Below are 19,778 nucleotides of genomic sequence, written 5' to 3'. Positions count from 1 at the left end.
CGGCGTTTGTGTGATGTGGGCTAAGAACATGATGATGATGATGATGATGACGTTGATAATGATGATAGGGAAGGTGCAGTCGAGAAGGCTAACTGACTTTTGCGCATTCGGGAAAATTGAAAACGCATCTCGGCCAGGGCTGCTGCCAGCCATTGTGATTGAAGTTCCCGCAAAGAACAAACTTTTTCCAGGCAGCAGCAGCAGCAGCCCATATTGAAGGATATAGCCAATTTTTGCTTTTGTTTTGCCAAAATCAAGTGGTAGGAGCGAAGAGAGAGCCGAGAGGATAGGAGAGGGCGCCAACACAACATGTTGCATGTTTTTTGGGGTAAGGCCGAAGTTAGATGGAAAAGTTTGCTTTTTGGGAGGAGATGAGCTGGGCTTTGTATGAGTATTAGAAGGACCCCACATGCAAGGCATTGCATTGCTTATTGTTCGGCTCCCAAAAGGATGGGATGGTCAGGGAGAGCACTTTCTCTGGCCCCGCATACGTATCTGCATTGTTTGTGTTTAGCATAAATTAGAAAGTATCGATCGCATTGTGTGGCGAAATTGAAAAGGCAACTTTTTTGCCTCGAAACTCTTCCAATTCCAATTCGTATTCGTATTCGTACTCGTATTCGCATTGCCATTCCGAAGCCCAGGCCCAAAGTTTCAAATCAATATCAACAAGAATGCTTTTCGGCTAAGCTGCTAACCGACAGAAATTGTAATTTCGATGAGTACTCGGGGATTGCAGAACAAATTACTATATAGCACACAGACGGAAGAGCTGAAGAGCAGAAGAGAAGACCAAAATAAATAAAAGTTCTGCCAGCCAGCCCACGCATTCGGTAATTGCAAGAAAATCTCATTTAATCCCAACAAATGCGACTTTATCACGCAAAAAATTATGAAATATTCTCTGTCTCTAGGCAGCAATTGCTTTCGTTGTTTATACGCGTATATATCTATATTTATACATAAATATCCACCCCCACCCATTCCGTCAAGTTGCCTTTTCGCTTTGCTTGTTTGCACATTGTCCCACTCGCGCCTTTTGGCCAGGGCCAAAACAAAGGCAAAAAGCAGACAAAATCACTCGAAGGAATGGGAAAGCAAAAATGGCAGTCTGAAGCATTGGATGGATATTTAGTATCGTAGTTTCTTTTGCAACATCATCATTTTGGTTTCGTTTTCGGGTGGATAATGGGCTAGAGCAGGGCTCTCTGTCTCTGTCTCTGTCTCTGGATTGGAGTGGAGTGGAAGGAAATCGCAATGATTCGAGACTGTTGAGTTCTAAGGCGAGGGTTTGCCAATCAGTTGCTAGGAAATTAAATATATAATCCTTCTACTCGTATCAATTTTGCAGCTCGAGCTCTTCGATGGGCGATCAATCATTTTCCATTAATGAGATACTCCAAAGCTGCTTAGTGCGTACATATTTTTAGGTTTGAATCTATGGTATTGACAAATTAGGGTTGAAGAATTTGTATCTGAATTTTTTGAAATTTAAAATTAAAATAAAAATGTATTTGTATTCGTATTTCTCCCGTATTAATTGAGCAAACCTCGCAATATTCAACGACTTTCTTGGCATCAACACCCACTGCAGGCGCCCATAGCCCCACCATACCTCCCCCTGGAGACAACCACCCCCTCCTGGTCATCGTTTCATGCAGATGAATGCGCGCATTTATGAAAAATGTTGTTGTCATCAATGCTCTGCTACCATTATTGCAGATGTCTCCCCCGCGTCCGCGCCCGCATCCCGCTCCACTCCGTTGATGAGAAATAATGTTTGCGGAAAAATAAGATTTGTTTATTTTACGAACGATTGATTTTCCCTTCCGCCCATGTCCCTGTCCCTATCCCTTGTCCCTGCCACCAGTATTCCTTGCCACCCGTTCCTGCCACTTGTCCGCGCTTCATTTTGCGCGGCTTAAAAATTAATTATCGCCAAGGCCCGGAATCATCCAAGAGTGGGGAGTGGGCCCAAGGGCTCTCAGTCGCCGTCGGCCGTCAGTGTCATTTATATTTTGAGGCTTTGGCCAAGTTTTGATAGTATTTCATCAACGTTTTTGTCCGCCTATTACACCCATGGACTTTGTGCCATCCGAATAAGCCGAGATTTAGAATTCCCCATGCCTCATGCCCCATGCCTCATGCCCCATGCCTCATGCCCCATGCCTAATGCCCAATGACCCATTGTTTGGCCCATTCCCGATTGGGATATAATTCACTTACCAGGAACCAGCACGAGAAGTCCGATCACGGCCAGCCAGCAGATGCAGCCCCGCCCAGTTTGTTGTCGGTGCGACGGCATCGTGGCCGTCCGCTTCCCACTCGCTGCTGCTCTCCTTGCGGACATTTGCATGTGGCGTGGAGGAGGAGCTGCCCCTTGGCCTGTCGTTGGACAGTTTTTATGCAGCTTCGACAGCATTGAAATATATATTTTTCGTATCTTTGCTCCTCTCTTATAGCCAGTCTCCAGTCTGTGTGGCTATTCTCTCGCTCCTTTCGGGGTTTTCGGCCACTTCCGTTCGGGCCTTATAAATATATATTGGCCAATAAATGTCAATTGTATTTGGTTTCTATCTGCCTCCTTCAGTGACGTCCAGTCTGGCTACTCAGCGTCCTGGAGTGGAGCTGTAATTATAAGAACATTTGAATTGTGGCATAACAATCTATAGTTTGACAGGAAATTCGATTTTTGGGTCGTTTTTTAATGGAATATTCACTGCTTGGAGAGGAATTCGTGTGTTCACGTATCCACAACATAATCTCTAGTAGTATGTATGTTTATATAATGACAATCACTGCTTGTACTAGTCCTTATAACTATTTTATGCAACGATTGTCATTATATAAATATAATTTTATTGTATTGATTTTAGTTTTATTTTCCAAGCATGGATATACTTATTTATATTGAATAACAAAATACCCGCACTAACTTTCGTTGGTTTCTGATGGCACATTAAATAATAAAGCAACCATCATTTGAATATTCTATTGAGGGTCGCTTCCCCCTCCCCAGAGCGATGCGTTTCGTTCCGCACTGATTCCGCTTCCACTCACTGACGCCCATAGAAAATACAGTGATTAATGCAATTAACGGCTGCACTTTAATTAAAAAATGGCTTCAAACACAGATATAAAAACACATACACAGACACACGAGGATGTACTATAAATCGATTTAATTTCAACACTAATCCGCGTGTGTGTTGCACTGCACAGATGAAAAAAATAATAGTATTAACTGCCAAGAAAGACGCGAAATGAACAGAGAAAATAAGTGAATGGATAGAGGAATAATCGTAAAGAGGCAAGTCGACCAGAGTCCATTGGGGTGGCGGTGGAGGGGTGGTGGAATCTTCTTAGTTCCACTCCGATAGAACTACGCATTTCACTCATCCCCATCTCCCCCCCTCCCCCTTCCACCCCACCAACTCGTACGAGTGATCCACTAGCCCACCCTTCCACCACCCTACCCACTGCGTCTGCTTAAACGACCATTTCCTAATTGTCTTTCCGTTACGCCCAAAAAAGGAGGGTGAACAAAAAAAAGAGTCTTCAATCCACAGTTTAATTATTTTTCATTTAAATAAAAAGCACACACCCACAGACATTTACATAGATACACTCACACATGGGCCACAGCCATTCCCCTTTCTCCCTGTTTGTTTTTGTCGTTAAAACTTCTTTCTTTCTTCTTTTGCTTTTGTTTTCCTTTTCTTCTCTTTGGTGGGCTCTTTACTTTTGGCCATGCTCGTATTCTCTTTGCTCTTGGTTCTCATTTCGTTTTGCCACTTTGCCACTCATTTGAAACAAAAGTGACACACACACACATGGATATTCGTACACCATCACACACATGAGTGCAAACACTCACACAGATGTGTGCGGAATCTTCTTTCTTGTTGTTCCTTCTCACAGATTTTTTTGTATATTTAAATATGGCCTGGTTGTAATTTGTTCCTTTTTTTGGCTTTTTTTTGTATACCCAGCCATTTTTTGGTAAAAGGGTGTACTCTGATTTTATAAATGTAAATTGTTGCGATCTTTAAGGTCTAAACATCAAATAAAACAAATAAGATATAACTAGAAAATACCAGTTATATTCTTTATAACATCTTAATTTGTAAAATTACAATCAGTAGCAGCATCAGTAGAGGGTATCTGGTGGTCGAAGCTTCGATTGAAACATTTTTATTGAATTTTTTTCGGTAGGAAGTTGTCGCTTTCCAAATAAGTTTGCCAAGTTTGGCATTAAAACGGCTACCAATGCCAAACAGTGAAAGAGATGGCTACATGGACCCAGGGGGAGAGGAGAAGCGAAGTATGGCAGAGCCAGAGAAGGAAGCTGGAAGTAGAATTGCCCTCTCTCTTACTCTCCATTTAAGGTAATGAGCACATACAAAATGCAATTAAAATCTTGTTGCCAAAAATGCAATTTTGCGTATCTCTTTTTATTTTTCCGTCTCTATATACATACATACGTACATATGTACATTTAAATATATCTGTATATGTATATGTATATATTTACTTGGACTTTTGGGGCACAGCATGCAAAGCATTAATGCATTTTATGGGCCACTGCCGACAGCGACAGCGAATGCTTTTAACGATGCTCTGGAAAAACTATAAAAAAAGGAACGAAAAAGAACTTGGAAATGTCTTATACCAAAATTATCTAACGGAAGAATCCAGGGGCAAACGTTTCTAGGGGAAGGGATGTTGTGGGTATGTAAGTACCAATAATGTTTAATTTACCTGAGGCATTGCGACACTAAAGTACCCTGCTCGCAATATCAACAAAGGGTTTAAACTTCATCTTGAAATTCACTAAAAGGACATTTAGTTAGCATTAATAGCGTTCAAAGAGACAGTTGCGCTGCAACTGTTTATTTATTTATTTTTTAAATTCTATTTCTGCATCCGGTACTCAACGATTGCAATTGGCATTAAGCTACGTAAGCAATTGCCATTATTAATTTCCAATGAAGAGGCACTCTATATATATATATATATATATATTGTTTATAAACAATTGACAAAATAGCAAAAAGCATAATCTTAAGCTAGACAGATTTATCAATAGCTGAACGAAGACATTGTATCCAGCGTGCGGTAATCTCTGAAAAGAAATGTGAAATGTGCTACATTTGTTATATGAACCAACGATTCTATTATGCCATACGTAATGTATTGTAAAGTGGAGAAAAAGTTCCCCTCTTCCTATCCTAACAGGAGATACATTTGTATCTTTTATGCTCTGCATCATTGGCATTGCCAGTTACCAACTCGTCTCTGATTTCCATTCTATTTCTATTTCGGTTCTATTTTTCTTTTCTATTACTCTACTCTACTGGATACGGCTCACTTATTTCATTTTGTCCATACCTTGTGGCTTCTCAATTGTTTGCATATTTTATTTAAACTTCGGTGCGGTCCCGGTGCCTGTGCCTGGCAATGGAGTTGTAAACGAGACCTCGTATGACATGCATTTTTGTGCCGTTTTGCTTGCCTCGTTTTGTGGGTCAAGAGAGAAATCTTGTGGGGCATATATGTATGTATGTATGGGGCATATAAAGTACTTTAGGAGTATACATATACGAAAATATATGTACATATATATGCAAATGTGCGTCTGAATGCAACCACCAACTGCAATTACGACCGGATCAAAGAGTTCCCCTCGGATTACGAATGCTAATGAGCAGGAAGCTAAAGATGTTGACTTTCGGTCACCAGAGTGACTTACTGTGATTTATTTTGCGGTGACTTTGATACCGGTAAGCTTACAGTGATCTTTACCGTTTAAAAGGGCGTTTAAATGCCCCAATAGCCGCTTTGCCTCTCTGCCAAAGCACAGAAGCATACATCATTGAAATCTATTATTTGCCTAGAAATAGAACTGTACTCTGGGAAAGTCAACCCAGCTTACCAGTAACTTCCTGGGACTGTGACTGCTTTGATTATTTCCCATGCAGTGAAGGCATCTCCCTTATTACCAAGTGTGCCTTATAATCCGAGTGACTTTGTTTCCTGATTCTGTACAAATTGACTCTCTATGCGAGCTCTCATTACCATTGATCAATCAGACCATTGCCGTTCATTGTTCACTTCTACCCGTAACCCCACCTCTCTGCGACTCCCAGCATTCCTGGCACATACCTGAAATAGAAATTTTCCAGGCAAGCAGCAGCAGCAGCAACATTGAAAACAGTTTTCAGTGTTCTCATGTCATCGTTGTCGTGCAGCTGCCAACCTTTCTTAGACCGCAAAAACTCATTACAGGTTCCACTCGTCTCCTCTCCTCTTCCTTTCTTGGGTCTGTACCCCTCTCTTTCACTCTCTCTCACCATCTCTGAGTCTTTCTTTTCGTGCGCTGTCTCACTCGTTCGGTGCGTTTTTGCTATTTCGCAATTAAAACTTTCATTAAAGTAATTAAAATTGCAACAAAATAAACAAAAATACAATCAAAATCTGCAAGGTCTGGCCCACCGGTGAAGGGCAGCTGGGTTTCGGAGGTTGAGGGTCGGAAAAACTGGGTGGAAAACTGTGTGGGCAACTGTGTGGGATTTGACAGACATACAAAAATGCAGTTAAAATTGTACGAAAAAGGGGAAACGGTGCCAAAAACAAAGACAAAAGTGTGACAAATATAAACGGGAGTATAAATAAAATGGCGAAATGTTAAATGCAATTCGGATGGGTCGGGTGGTGAGAGTAGGGGAGGGGACCGGATAGCAAAGGGGATAATAAAATGTGGTAATTGTAAATAAGTGGAAAATGAGTGCCACACAGTTTGATTGAGAGAGATGGTGGTACAGTGAGAAAGGGGCGGGCGGGTCTATTGCATTTGGCGGGATAACATTTTAAATTCAAATTAAACGACTGGCAAGCCACAAAAGGATTGACATGAAGTTAGTGCCACCCGGCCGAAAAAACAGCAGCAACAACAAGCCCCACTTGACTGAAGGCAACCACAGCTCTGCTCTCTCGTTGGCATCTGGCAGATGTCGTTGTTGTCCTAAATGTTGTTGCAGCTGCAGTTTCCCCTCCTATTCTGTTTGAGCTTGACATTTGCATAGAAAATACCCCAGAGAAACCCCGAACCTGGAGCAACAAGCAAGCAGAAAAAACTCCCATTATTTTGTAATTTTCAATTAAATTGTAAATAATTAGTAACATTGTTTTACAACTAAAAAAACTAGCTCAGCTTACTTTTATATTCCTTTATTATTTTGATATCTTTTCTCTGAGAGGGGGACTTCTCTCAAATAGGGTTTTCCCCATGGTTGCGTATGCATATAAATTGAAGATCAAATTATTGCACATGAAATGATGTGTTACTAAATGCTTATAGCATCGAATTGACGGCACGTGGTAAAGCTGTAAATATTACTGGAATAGATTAAATAATATAAATACTAAAAGGGCAATCATAACAAGCACTGAGATACTGGTGCCGATAAATAATGAATTAGTTATGTGAATTTCATGCCTAGACTAAAAAATCAAGAATGCTTTGAATAATTTTTCCGTTAGAGAAAACTGTCTTCTGCGACATTTGCATGGGACCTGTGACATGCTACCCAATGTGTGATTTTAATGTTGATCAGAATTTGACCAGCTGCAATCAATAGCAATAGCTGCTCATTGAAGCTTTTGGAGTGGCTGTTAGGATCGGAACTAGTTTTATTGTAAAAAAACATCGTCTTGAATAGCTAGATTATAGTTATGGAAGGGGGTGTATGTGGTTATTCCTTAGATGGTGACTGTAATTGGTTGCACATGCGTATTAAAATTCAAATAAACGATATTTCTAAATTAACGAATTCACCTATAAATACAAGTAGGAACGCATGGAATAAATATTTCCATGAGTATATTAAAAAGAGTCTCGCATGGTAAAAATCTTTTTAATATAAATTTAAGCCACAACTATAGCTTGACCTTGAACTTTAATATTATTACATCTTCTGTTTGGCAACGCTGATGAATAGTTTAGTGTTGGATGAAATATAATCTATGAAGTATTTTGTGTGGGGTATTTATTGAATATTTTCTTGCGTAGCTTCAGCAATCTGTATCTTTAATCTGCATACAAATTAAGCTTTCAATCGTTTGAAGCTCGTTAAGAAAGACTCTCAAGGACCCAATGGAGTTAATTTTGACTCAACTATTCTTATTTTAAATGTATACCCTCAGCTATTGTTCCCCCTTGAACCAATCAATCGGATCAATAATACCACTTGGGGATATGTTAGTACCTCTTTCCTTATGACTTCGGGCTCATGTTATTCGTTCTGTTGAGTTATTCATGCCCAACGTAATTTGGATTCATATTTGCATGGAAGCAACAAACGCGAACAATAAATACGAGAAATATGATGCCCCAGCCAACACATGTGCCGTGTCTTTGAGACGGAAATAAAAGATTTTACAAAACATTGCGCAGTCAATGCCCCAACCAGACCGAACCAAAAATGGAGTCTCTCCTTTGGCTGGCAAACAACTTAGCCCCGCCGAGAACCCCCCAGAATCGTTTAAAGGCAACTTGACACCCCTGCAAATAAAATCTAAACTTCTTAAAGCAAGCCTCCCCTAAGAAAGTGGTTCTGGAACTGGGGTTGGACCAGGGCCTGGGTCTGGGTCTGGGTCTGGGTCTGCGGCAGATGAAGCTAAAAACGAATACGAAAAGCAGTAAAAAAATGATAAACGCTTCAACTGATGACACATTCAGTTTCACACACGAACGACTTTCAATTTACATTTGATGTTTTATGTTTCGCAGCATTTACCAAACCCAAGACGAACAAAATGAATGAAGGAATGAATGAGCCGAGGAGGCAACAAGGAGGAAAAGAATCACTCATACGCACCCACGCACATGGGTACTGGCGCTGGCGTTGGCGTTGGCGCCGCCCGACGTTTGACGCCGCCTGGCAGAACGCACAGAAGAAAAAAATTGCACGAGCACGAGCAGAAATCCAGAAAACCCAACCGAGAAGAACTTACCAAAAAGCAGTGGCTCTAAGGAGCAGTGGTAGAAGCTCCATCCAGCAGACCACGCCAGTGCCAAGTAGTCGACAAGGAGGGAAAAACGAAGGAGAGGAATGGGCCAGGACGAAGAAAAGTTGTGTGTACGAAGGTATGGGGAACGTTGCGCAAATAAACGAAAAATATTTTGTACTTCAAATAGAAAACGAAGACTGCAAAAATAACTTGAATGGTGTAGGCGATATCTCGACTATGGAACACCCTACACTCTCATTTTCAGGAATCAAAAAACTGTACGGATTATATTTGTTATAATTTCTTTCTTTTAATATTTTGTATATTCTGGAATCTGTAATGCTGCGGCTTCAGTTTGCAGTTTGTGGTCTAAGACGAATTTCTTTGTACTGAAATGTAAGTTGTAGTGGGCCCTATAAATTCAACAATTCCAACGGAATGATAAAGGAAGAGTTTTTTTCTCTGAAAATTGGAAAGCAAAAATACCTACTCCAAAGATCTATGACTACAGGGTAGTCAAATTTTCAGAGAAGCAGCCGCATCAAAAGGAGTAATCTATGGAGGGGACGTAGCTTTGGTATTGGGAGAAGGATGGACATTTTTGCAATACGCATAATTTTTACCCAGAGTCAAAACTCGAGTTTCTCTACAGAATGTGCACTGGGTGTCTGTGCGTGCGAGTGCCTGAGAGTATCTGGGAGATTAAGTGGCTAAAAAAGAGAGAGAGGAGAGTGTTTGTTTGCGATTTGAGACGCTGCTAAATCCGGCATTTCTTTACCCATTTCAATAATTCGGTTGAGCCATGTCAACTAAGGTTATATATGGGTTGTTGTTGAACAATTGTCTCGTAGGGATACAAAAAGGATGACTTTGTATACTTTGTGCTTGAAATATAGAAGAAAAAAAAGAAACACAAGAAATTTAGAAATAAATACGAATTTGCGGGATATTGCGTTTTAATTCATTATAATGAATGAGTATTATCTAATATATAAAAAAACTCGTGCCAGGGTGCCTTTTTTTTTTTACTAAATATGCTCATAGGCTATAACTACTTTTCACCTTTCCTTAACGAAAATGTGCTTGTGAGCATGTCGAGGTTGTGGAAATCTAAATCACAAGAGGCACGAGATAGACGAAATTAAGAACGACAATTCGAACTGATGCAAAACAAAATTGTTGACGAAGCCAAAAGTACACCGAGCATTTAAATCGGCTTCGTTTACTCGTCTAGCATATTGAATATTCCGCTCATCCGAAAATGCTGGTTGATTCCATGGCCACAGAATGTCCACATTGTAATGCGCTCAAAATCAAACATAGGTCGTTCCACTACTTGAAATTGAGAAACCACTAGAAGCATGCTCTTCGGCACGGATCCAAATTCAACTCTCTTTCTGAAACCAATTCGCACACTCAATTCGGAGCAACGTAATTGGTTCACAATAATACGTAATTTCTTGTATCATTTTGTGATTAGGGGAATTTTACTGGTTGTGGGCGCGCTCTAGTTATGGGCACCCCCCACATACATTTTTGTAGGATAGGATTCCATTTCACTCGAAGCTTTTATTGTATGCCAACTTGACGAACAGTTTTCAAAAATAAAATCCAAAATCAAACACTCAAAATTGTAACTCTAAAAAACACTACACTTCTTTCAAATCAAGGATTTTTCAGCGACCAGCGACTATCAACCTTCATCTTAGACGCCCGCAGATACCTCCAGTAAGCTCTAATCTTGTTAGTTATTGTCAAATTTTTGTACTTAAGCTTTTGTTTGGCAGGCATTGTTCTCCATGACAGCGCTCCATACTGCACCATTATGTTGGGGTGGAGACCGACGTATTTTGTTTTGAATTCCCTCAGAAAGTTGAGGAATCCATTATTAGTGGTGCGGGCGTATTTTTGTTTTCGATACATAAGAAGAGACTTGCTTGCTGTCTTTTTGAAGATCCCCTTAGCTGTACCCATAATGGAAAACTAATAAATAAGAACAAATTTTTGTACTGACGATTTTCGTATGATTTTGTGAAGCGAAAACAACGGTACTAATGATCTGAGTATTATGAGTTGTGTTTGTTGACAGCTATGCAATAGCTGACTAAAAATAAATAAATAAATAAAAGTAGTTTTTATAGTTCTCGAAGTTCGATACCTGGTTGTGAATTTACTCAAATATGTTAAGGGTTTCGTTTCTCTTGAGGTGTTGTCATTGCACTTTTAATTTATCGTCGTGTGTGTGCATATAAATATTTGTTGGTCTCTTGAAAAAATGGGTGCAAGCCAATAAGTGTTGCTTAGCGGACAAGAAACCTGCCAAAGGGATTGCTAGAGCAAAACATTGTGAAGTGCTTACGGCCCGAGCATCAACGAGCTTAGAGAATCAATTGATCAATTATCGAAGAAATTTTCGGTCGACTACCCAAAAAAATGGGATAAAGCTCAAACGGCGGGTCGTCATTTACAAATTTCCGGAGCCGGAAGGCCAAATCAAGGAAACCAGCATAGCTCACCAAAAAAACTCCATCCGAATCATCGTCTAAGCGCCGTGGTGCTTTTCTTTTATGTTTTTTCATTTTATAAATTCTTGATAACAGTTTTATATTTAAAGGAATCAATTTATTCCTTCACTGACAGTTAACTCGTACACATATGTTTTTATAATATGCACTTGGTATTTTTTGTCCCCTAGGCAGAATTTTCGCAAAAAGTTTCCGCAAGCTATAATAAGCATCACTCGAAGACATTTCTTACATATTGACATCTTCATCGTGTAAACTTTTCAATGGTCACTTGTGAGCATTTCCCCAAAAACCGATGCTTGACAAGTTTTCTCTTTTGAGATCGGCCACAAAGCCACTTCAAAATGAGGCCCACACAACGGGTGCCTCGCCTCGCCCACGGGCCAGGACCCACACTCAGCATGTGGTCAACAAAAAAGAAGGTACCGCCGAAACAAAAGGCCACAAAAAGCAGTTGGACAAAAATTGCCCATAACGAGCACTTGACCGAACGAGAGAACAAATGTGAGATGCCAAAGTTCAGAGAAATTTTCCACATCTTTTGTATACCGTATATATTTTCAATACGAGACGAGTATGTGTACGTAGTATGTATCTGTAATATATAAGTTTAAAGTGCTTGAAGAAACGGAAAAAATGCACTTAAAGACCCAACATTTGTCTCAATGAAGGCCGTGTCACATAAGTTACGTTACGTTCCTTTTTCTTTTTCACCTAATTTATACAGTTTACTGTGCGACCTCCGTGGCTGTCCGTGGTCTCTGCGGTGCCCCAGTCGTGTCCTGGTCTGCCACTTGAAGCCATATAATTGCGCTTATCTCTTGGCGCACACTCAAGAGGCCCCGGCTCAATATGTTTTTGGAGTGAAATGAAGTGCCCATCGTGTCCACTTGTAAAAAGGCCAGGACGAGAGAGCCAGGTTGGGATGGACAGAGGGGTTCGGAGAGGGAGAGGTGGAAGCGAACTCCGAGCAGAGGAATGGAATCCCAGCAGCAATTTTTGTATTTGATTTAAAAGGAAATACCTTTTTTAGTTGAAGCCTCTCCACTTGCTTGTTTGCTTTGCTGTTTTTCTTTTTGCCTTCCGCTTTCTTTTTTTTGTTTTGCGGTGACATTTTTATGTGCTGTGTGCGAGTGAAGAGGAGGGGTGTGGGGGAAACTTTTTGGCATGCCACCAATGAGATTATCTTAAGTGGGGTGTTGTTTCTTATAGAAACAGGAGGGGGGCGTACTCAATTGCAGTCTTCAAGTTTCGCTCCTTTTTTTCGTCTATAAATGAGTTTTGCAATAGTTTTTAGCATGCCGGGGGTCTCCGGTCTTTTGTCTTTATAGATAGAAAAGGTCTGTTAAGTCGAGTTGTTTCGCTAAATCGATGCGTAGTGCTTTTTAAGAAAGTAGTATGAATAAATAATGCGGTGCATAACATGGCAAACATTTAACTTCTCAACACTGAGTTAATAATAACAAGAAGAGATTCTAAATATATTTCGCTGAACACCCAGAACATCATTTGAATAGAAAAGACAACCTTATTCCAGGTTTGAGTTTCATCAATTTGTCCCTTTTAATTGTTATTAATTTATGCAACATAATTCAGATTTTGATACAAACTTTCAATTAATTATAGCACACAGATTTCTATCTGTATTACTCCTCAAATTTCTGCAATTAATTATCTAGACAAATGAGAATTAAGCAAAAATTCTCTTGCCAGAACGAAGGCTGGCTCCGTGATGCCAAGACCCTAATTTATATTAATATTTTTCGTTTCCTAAAGATAAATCTACCACCTCTTTCACTTGTGTCTTTTGCTAGGTCTCCACATCTCCTGCCATCGCCTTGAATGCATCTTTTGAAAGCCTCAAGTGTGAACACACATTATAATAAACGCCTCAATTGTTGTGCAGCCATCTGTGTAATTTATGTTTAGCTAATGTTCAGGGATCGATGAGCTTGTCAGCTTTTGTGAATCACAGCACCCACACAGACACACAGAGGTCCTATATCCTGTCCCGCACTCACACACACACATTGACATGTACCTCCCTCTAAACGAAACCGAAGGAAGCTGGAAAATGACGTTAAGGTTGCTTCGTTGAGTCTAATAGACTTTCATGTCTGCCTCGACTCGACATCGACTTTTCCCCAGTTTAGAGCAGGTCCTGCGAAAATCCTTTGGCATCCAGTTCACCCTTCCTCACCCATTTTGCTGGTGTCTCCGCAGTACTTATTTTTCCCTCTTTTTAGACATGTTTCAATGATTTCTTATTTTTGCCAGAGGGGCGAAACTGTTGCGCTGCTGTTTTGTCGTTAGAAAAATTCAATTTTTTTGTATTTGTCGGTCGCTCCGATGTTAAATTGTTGATGTGTGAAATTCGTACTCCGCCATGAGCTGAGCACCAGCAACCACAACAAAAACAAAAACAACAGCAAGAGCTTGACATTGATCGATATTTAAGGCAGCTCCCACTTTTCCGGATCCTCTTTTTGTTTTAAAATTTAAAATTTTCGACATCAAGTGTGCCTTTGGATGGAATCCCATAAACGTACATCAGATGTGTGTAGAATATTCTCATTCTAGTTTAGTCTCTTGTGCCGTACACATCTCCTAAATTTTCGTGTAAAAAACAAAAGCAAAACAAATTCTTCGCTCCAAAAACTTTGGAATCTTTTCGAAAGATCTCTAGCAAACGGCAAAGTGTAAATTTGACATTTCTGAAAATTATTCGTGAATCAGTTAATCTTTTTTTACAGTTTCCTCCGTTCCTGCAAGATGTGTAATACTGCCTGTGGTTCGGTTTCGTACGCCCTGGCCTACGGTCCAGTGGGCCCCGCCCTACCCGCAATGAAATACACCAACTGCTGCTGTGGCCCCTGCCCTCCCTGCGGACCCTGGACCTGCCCGCCCAACCGCTGCTGTAGCTGCTGTGAATGGGGATGCTTTGGGCCCTACTACTGAGACTCTAAGCGGAGCGGAGTAGAAGGAATCTCGTCTCAGACCAAACTGTTGCCGAAACACCTCGCACAATTAGAGGAGCGAAGTTTTGGTTGCTGTTACAATAAACAATAATGTATTGAAAATATCTCAATTTCTTCTTTATCAGTTGGATATTAAGCATCTGACATTTTATATCGTTAGTCTTCAGGACTAAAGCTTTCCAAGTCTTCAAGGACAGCCCCATGAAGGATATGGTTCCTGTCGAGAAGAATGAATCTTAGTTCCTTGTCATCCTTAAACCTCCATCGCTCTCATGGCCATGCACCTGATCGGACTGGATAATTTTTCCAAAATAAAAACACAACAAAGTGTACTTGAAAATTTATTTCATAATGTTTGGGCTATGGATACGTAAATTTATTTTTTCTCAAGTCCTTCACTTGCACTCGGATATTTGCGGTTCCTTTTTCGGTCCTCCGTGCTCTGGGGGACAGGGAGGAGCTATGTTGTGTGGCACATAGCAGTTGTTGGAGTTCTGGCGACTGGTGTCACGCACCCAACACTTGTCGAAGGGCCCGCAAGGTGTGGGCACTAGGTCTCTGCCGGTGAATCGCACTGTAGACAGAGGCGGATTGTTGCAGGCTAAATCGTACGAGGCACAGGCCCAGCCCCCACACATCTTGGCAATGGAGTTGAGAACGGAACTAAGGCGAGAGACGTCTCAATGAGGAATTTTTTTTTGCTGGAAAACTTTGTGAAATCTTACCAAGTAAAGGACGCTAGATGTTTTGATAACAACGACTGGATTGAGTCTGAGAATCAGTCGTCATCGTTTTTATAGAATGGTTGATAGAATGCATATCCAAGGCCTATTGGATGATGTAGAAATTAGGATAGGAATGACCAACAGGGGATCATTTCTCTGATGCTAACTGCTTACCATTCGATACCGAGAAAACTCTACCAGCAGCATCCGCCTCCACAGCACCCGCCGCCACAGCATCCGCCTCCGCAAGAGGCCGAACAGCTGTCGCAGGCTCCGCAAGGCGTAGGGGTTAGGCACCGTCCCGTGAAGCGAAGTGTCGACAACGGACCATTGCAGCAGGCAAGTCCGTAGGAAGAACAGGCCCAGCCACCACACATCTTGGAGCTTTACGGTTTTTTTACTGTATTTTTTCGCGTTACCGCCGGGAGATAGCACAAAATCGAGAGCTGAGGTCTAACTAGGTCTGAGGTAGGAAACGAACTGAAATGGGAAGTGAAGGCGCTCGGGGCTTTCACTTTGACAGCTGTGGACAGTCTGGTCGACGCCGCCCTTCAGGGGTCGGAAAACGTTTCGTAGGTCTGGCCAAAAGAGGAACGAAGTGGCCGGGGGATTAGTGACACAGAAATTACAGTGAGACATACAGGGGAGCATATGAAGATGTATCTCTACCATCTAAAATACACTATTCTTTTATAAACTTCGATGAATTAATCAATTTTAACTTCTTCATTAAACCTTTGGCTATCCCGTGCCTGGATGACTCCATGAAATCCAAATCTCTCGAATGTAACCCACTGTTTGGCATGCAAATATCTCTCACACACATAACGAACCGTGAACAACGTTTTTTTTTCTGTACGTACTCCTATCTGCCACACACTCAGCTCTAGTCCCTGTCCAGCCAGCCCCAGCCCCAGTCCCATCCCCAGACAATCAATTACATTAGCCACAGTGACCGAATACCACTGGGCTGGGACGATAGGGGACTAGAGTACCCGGCCACACCATGCCACGCATCGTTTACTGCAAATAAACGTACGTACGACTGAGGTACGGCGGATGCGTGTGGCTTTGGTTAAGATATTCATATCCTGCATAAGCCAAAAATGGGACCACAGGGTAAATAGAATTTAAAATGAAATTTAATTGTTCCGCTGGCTGGCAATATTGAGTCTTAATTTTAATGTGAATTTCGGGTTCCCCTCGAATGGGCCTTGCTTTTTTTCTCACTTTCATTTGCCACAACACCTTATTGGGAAACTATTGATAAATTCTGGAAGGGATTTTGCAAAAACGAAGCGAAAAAAAGGTGCTTTATCTGCCACATTGGGGAATTGAGACCGGACCGAAATCCTTCCAATTATCCCGGCATATTTAGCACATTTTTTGCGCCAAGTCTTTTGCAAACGAGCAAGCAGCAGGTTGCAGGTGGTCCTTCTATCAGTCACTGAAAAACTCAACATTTGCGATGAGCTGTCCGCCCCCTAAATGCCGTGCGCCGTGCAAGCCCTGCTGTAGCGGACCCTGCGGCCCTTGCGAACCCTGTGGACCCTGCGGAGGCTGTGGACCCTGCGGAGGCTGTGGACCCTGCGGAGGCTGCGGACCCTGTGGACCCTGCGGAGGCTGCGGACCCTGTGGACCCTGCGGAGGCTGCGGACCCTGTGGACCCTGCGGAGGATGTGGACCCTGTGGACCCTGCGGCCCTTGCGGACCCTGCGGAGGCTGCTGTTGCCAACAGCCGTGTGCCATGATCTCATACGCCCTGACCAGTGGTCCCGTCGGACCCGTCCTGCCGTGCATGAAGTGCATGAACTGCAACGGCAGCTGCACCTGCAACTGTGCCCCGCCCTTCTACTTCGTGCCCGACAGGTGCGGCTGCTGCTTCGAGTGTGGCTGCTTTGGACCCTTCTACTAGGGATGGCAGAGGCGACAACTCAATTCCTGCTGCTCTGCCCACGCCCGCTCGTCATGGTTGTCCTAGCTGTTGTTGCACTTTTGATGAAACTTTTCATATTTTTGAATGCAATAAATTCACGTGTCACGCGGAGATGGTCATTTTTTGCGTGTTCTTTTGTTGCCTGACAGCCTAACAAATGGCTCGGTTCCATTTTCAGGGATGCCAAAGTTCCGCCCTGAAAATCATTTAACATTCGAACTTTTGTTAGCCAGCGAGAAAACAGAACTCAAAAAACAGTGCACATGAAAAACTTTACGTTGGTTGGCTCGAATGAAAACAACACAAAAGCGGGGAAAAACGGGGAAAATCTGAAAATAGCTTGTTTTGGTTTTGCGTCGGAAAAGACTACAAAAAACTGTTTTAAAAACAAAAAAAATATCCGTGTGAAAATATTCCAATCTTTGTGGTTACGCGATGTACTGATGTAGGTCATAGGTTTTAAAGTTTTTAGATACAAGTGAGCTGAAGGCGACAGTTCAATTGAACACACTTTTTTAGAACACGGCGTGCTGGAAAAGCGTAGTGACATATGAAAATTAGTCGCAGTTTTCTGTATCATATCGTTGAAGTTGGATTGTGGAGCGCTTTTCGGCGCTTTCGGCACATTCCATCTCAATTGCAGGTAAATATTTTTATTATTAATGCCACAAATGGCGACGACAGCTCAAAAATAAATCAATTGTATTTACTTTTAATTGCATCCTCTTAGCCATTTTATTCGTAGACCGTGAGCCTCGTGGATCTTCCTTATCGCCTCCATAGTGGACTGTACAGGCTTTTTCTTTGTTGAGTATGTTTGAACCAAATCTAAGCAAAATTTGATAAGCAATCAAATATTTCTTCTTCCATCGGAAACTTACAATAATGTTTGTCATCTTTTTGTTCCGAGGAAACTCCGTCTAAACAAATCAAATGCACTGCAAAGGTGACATTGTCAGTGCCCAGAAAAACGCTTTGATGGGTGGCTACAGGTATGTCTGGTGGATAATCGTCCTGAAAGCATCTAAATGGTTTCATTTTTTGGTTTTCCATCCATCTGGTAATGATCCACAGCTCACTGCCCAAGTGGGGCTGACCAAAAGTTAAATGAATTATTCTGCTAGTCGTGTTGAAGATATAACTTACAGCGGGAACTGTCTTATTGATTCGGGCACATCCGATGCCCCTTTCCATAAAGGGAAATTCAGCCTTCAATTGATTTGTAGAGCTGGTTTCCCATAAAATAAGAAGAGCTAATATACTGAACTCCATATTAGTATAAAATGACTTAGCTCAAAACTAATAAATACAAAACTTACGGAATAGATTTTCTCATTTTGATGCCTTGGGAGACAGAACCGAATTGAAAGCGTCCGATGGGGAAAAGCGCCAGAGCATGACTAACGACTTTCAATTCAGCTTCGCTAATGAGATTACCAATTAAATTTTGTTTCGTTAGTGGCTCCCATTTGCTGACGTGCAATGTCTGATTTACTGCTTCCAGCTCTGCTGATTCTACTGGAATTGGGTAAATTTTGGAAAAACATAATTCGTATCTGACAATTTTCCGAGTCCGATTTCAATCAATTGCAGCTGCTGGCCTCTACGAATGCAATGAATGTTTTTGCTTTATGCCTTTGACTGCTTCGGCAGTTCAAAATTGTCACAGCTATGATGTGAAAAATCAACAATTTTATTTTGCCTATGACAAATGTTTGGCCCTACGACCGGGAGACAATTGCTATCCTCAGGTGTACCCCAGTCTAGAAGAGTGTGAAAAGGCCTGTGCCAGAATCCTTCATTTAATTGAGCAATGGGTAGATCTGCCACAATTGGATTAAGTAAGAAATAAACTGAGCGAAACACATCCTTATTCAAATTACGTATACGGTTTTCAGATACAAACATAGTGAAGTTAAACAGAATTCACTTTGACTTAAATATAAAAACTTAATCTGAATATAAAAACGTTTTATCAAATGTTTTATATTCAATTTGTAGGAAGTTTATCTAATTTAAGTATGAAATATATTTAGATCAAATATTTGCATGTTTATATCAAAATTCAAGTGGAAACATTTCCATTCTAATATTACCACTCTCGGGGCGAATATAATTGCATTAATATTAGAATCTTAGTGTAACTATTCGGGGCTCAGGATTTTTTTCTCTTGGTCTAGAAAGGGAGGCGTGAATATTGTGAAAGGAATCAAGGTTCTAAGGTTCGAAAAAAAAATGAGTGAAATTTCAGTTTCCCAAATTTAAATTGAAAGTGTCGATTACAACAAATTTCAATATGGTATCAACACGAATTAATTGAACAGATTACAGCCAATTATTAATAATTTCAATTATTTACTTGGCTAACGAATCAGTGTAGGTAGTAAAATTACTCTGTTTACTTGCAGACACACTTAATTGTTTGCTTTATTGATGGTTAATAATCATATCCAGAAAGTTATTTACCAACATTAGTCTGTATTTATACTGTATATTTACCAAATATTTCTGTAGACATACTTTATGAAAGTACAAATACACTCTCTTAGTCTTTTGAGAGTGATTAGTGCTTTAGTTAGTAATGCAATGCGTAATTCATATC

The 19,778-nt window shown here is 41.1% G+C and overlaps 5 protein-coding genes across 6 annotated transcripts in view; 2 read left to right on the top strand and 3 right to left on the bottom strand.

Annotated features, from left to right (window-relative positions):
- LOC108163910 overlaps window positions 1–19,778 on the bottom strand; it is a 49,736-nt gene that overhangs the window by 28,751 nt on the left and 1,207 nt on the right. Inside the window, exons 1-2 of one of the 2 annotated variants that reach the window (XM_033393362.1) lie at window positions 11,529–11,612; window positions 2,227–2,628 (exon numbers count right to left, since the gene is read on the bottom strand). In XM_033393362.1, coding sequence (XP_033249253.1) covers window positions 2,227–2,422 — 196 coding nt within the window. In that variant the 5' untranslated portion in view covers window positions 2,423–2,628; window positions 11,529–11,612. Of the gene's footprint in view, window positions 1–2,226; window positions 2,629–11,528; window positions 11,613–19,778 lie in introns of those variants that run through there. The other variant, XM_017299438.2, reaches the window with a different exon arrangement.
- Window positions 14,109–14,619, top strand: LOC108163913 (male-specific sperm protein Mst84Dc). The gene is made up of 2 exons (XM_017299442.2): window positions 14,109–14,236; window positions 14,291–14,619. Exon 2 carries the CDS (start codon window positions 14,310–14,312, stop codon window positions 14,493–14,495), a length of 186 nt encoding a protein of 61 aa, XP_017154931.1. The 5' UTR covers window positions 14,109–14,236; window positions 14,291–14,309; the 3' UTR covers window positions 14,496–14,619.
- Window positions 14,844–15,333, bottom strand: LOC108163912. The gene is made up of 2 exons (XM_017299440.1): window positions 15,241–15,333; window positions 14,844–15,178 (listed from the first exon to the last, which is right to left on the bottom strand). The coding sequence occupies exon 2, from the start codon at window positions 15,151–15,153 to the stop codon at window positions 14,911–14,913; it is 243 nt and encodes an 80-aa protein (XP_017154929.1). The 5' UTR covers window positions 15,154–15,178; window positions 15,241–15,333; the 3' UTR covers window positions 14,844–14,910.
- LOC108163915 (keratin-associated protein 17-1) lies at window positions 15,253–15,764 on the bottom strand. The gene is made up of 2 exons (XM_017299443.2): window positions 15,415–15,764; window positions 15,253–15,343 (listed from the first exon to the last, which is right to left on the bottom strand). The coding sequence occupies exon 1, from the start codon at window positions 15,615–15,617 to the stop codon at window positions 15,435–15,437; it is 183 nt and encodes a 60-aa protein (XP_017154932.1). The 5' UTR covers window positions 15,618–15,764; the 3' UTR covers window positions 15,253–15,343; window positions 15,415–15,434.
- On the top strand, window positions 16,448–17,293 carry LOC108163911 (keratin-associated protein 5-3). Its single transcript, XM_017299439.2, has one exon. The coding sequence runs from the start codon at window positions 16,709–16,711 to the stop codon at window positions 17,153–17,155; it is 447 nt and encodes a 148-aa protein (XP_017154928.1). The 5' UTR covers window positions 16,448–16,708; the 3' UTR covers window positions 17,156–17,293.

Source organism: Drosophila miranda, chromosome 4 (assembly GCF_003369915.1).
Source record: "Drosophila miranda strain MSH22 chromosome 4, D.miranda_PacBio2.1, whole genome shotgun sequence".
NCBI classification, from domain to species: Eukaryota; Metazoa; Arthropoda; class Insecta; order Diptera; family Drosophilidae; genus Drosophila; species Drosophila miranda.
The sequence above is the reverse complement of the archived record's forward strand: the minus strand, read 5'-3'. Positions and strand labels throughout refer to the sequence as shown.

Coding starts and splice junctions, on each gene's coding strand:
- LOC108163911 (XM_017299439.2), top strand. CDS start 16,709: ATGAGCTGTCCGCCCCCTAAATGCCGTGCGCCGTGCAAGCCCTGCTGT.
- LOC108163913 (XM_017299442.2), top strand. CDS start 14,310: ATGTGTAATACTGCCTGTGGTTCGGTTTCGTACGCCCTGGCCTACGGT.
- LOC108163915 (XM_017299443.2), bottom strand. CDS start 15,617: ATGTGTGGTGGCTGGGCCTGTTCTTCCTACGGACTTGCCTGCTGCAAT.
- LOC108163912 (XM_017299440.1), bottom strand. CDS start 15,153: ATGTGTGGGGGCTGGGCCTGTGCCTCGTACGATTTAGCCTGCAACAAT.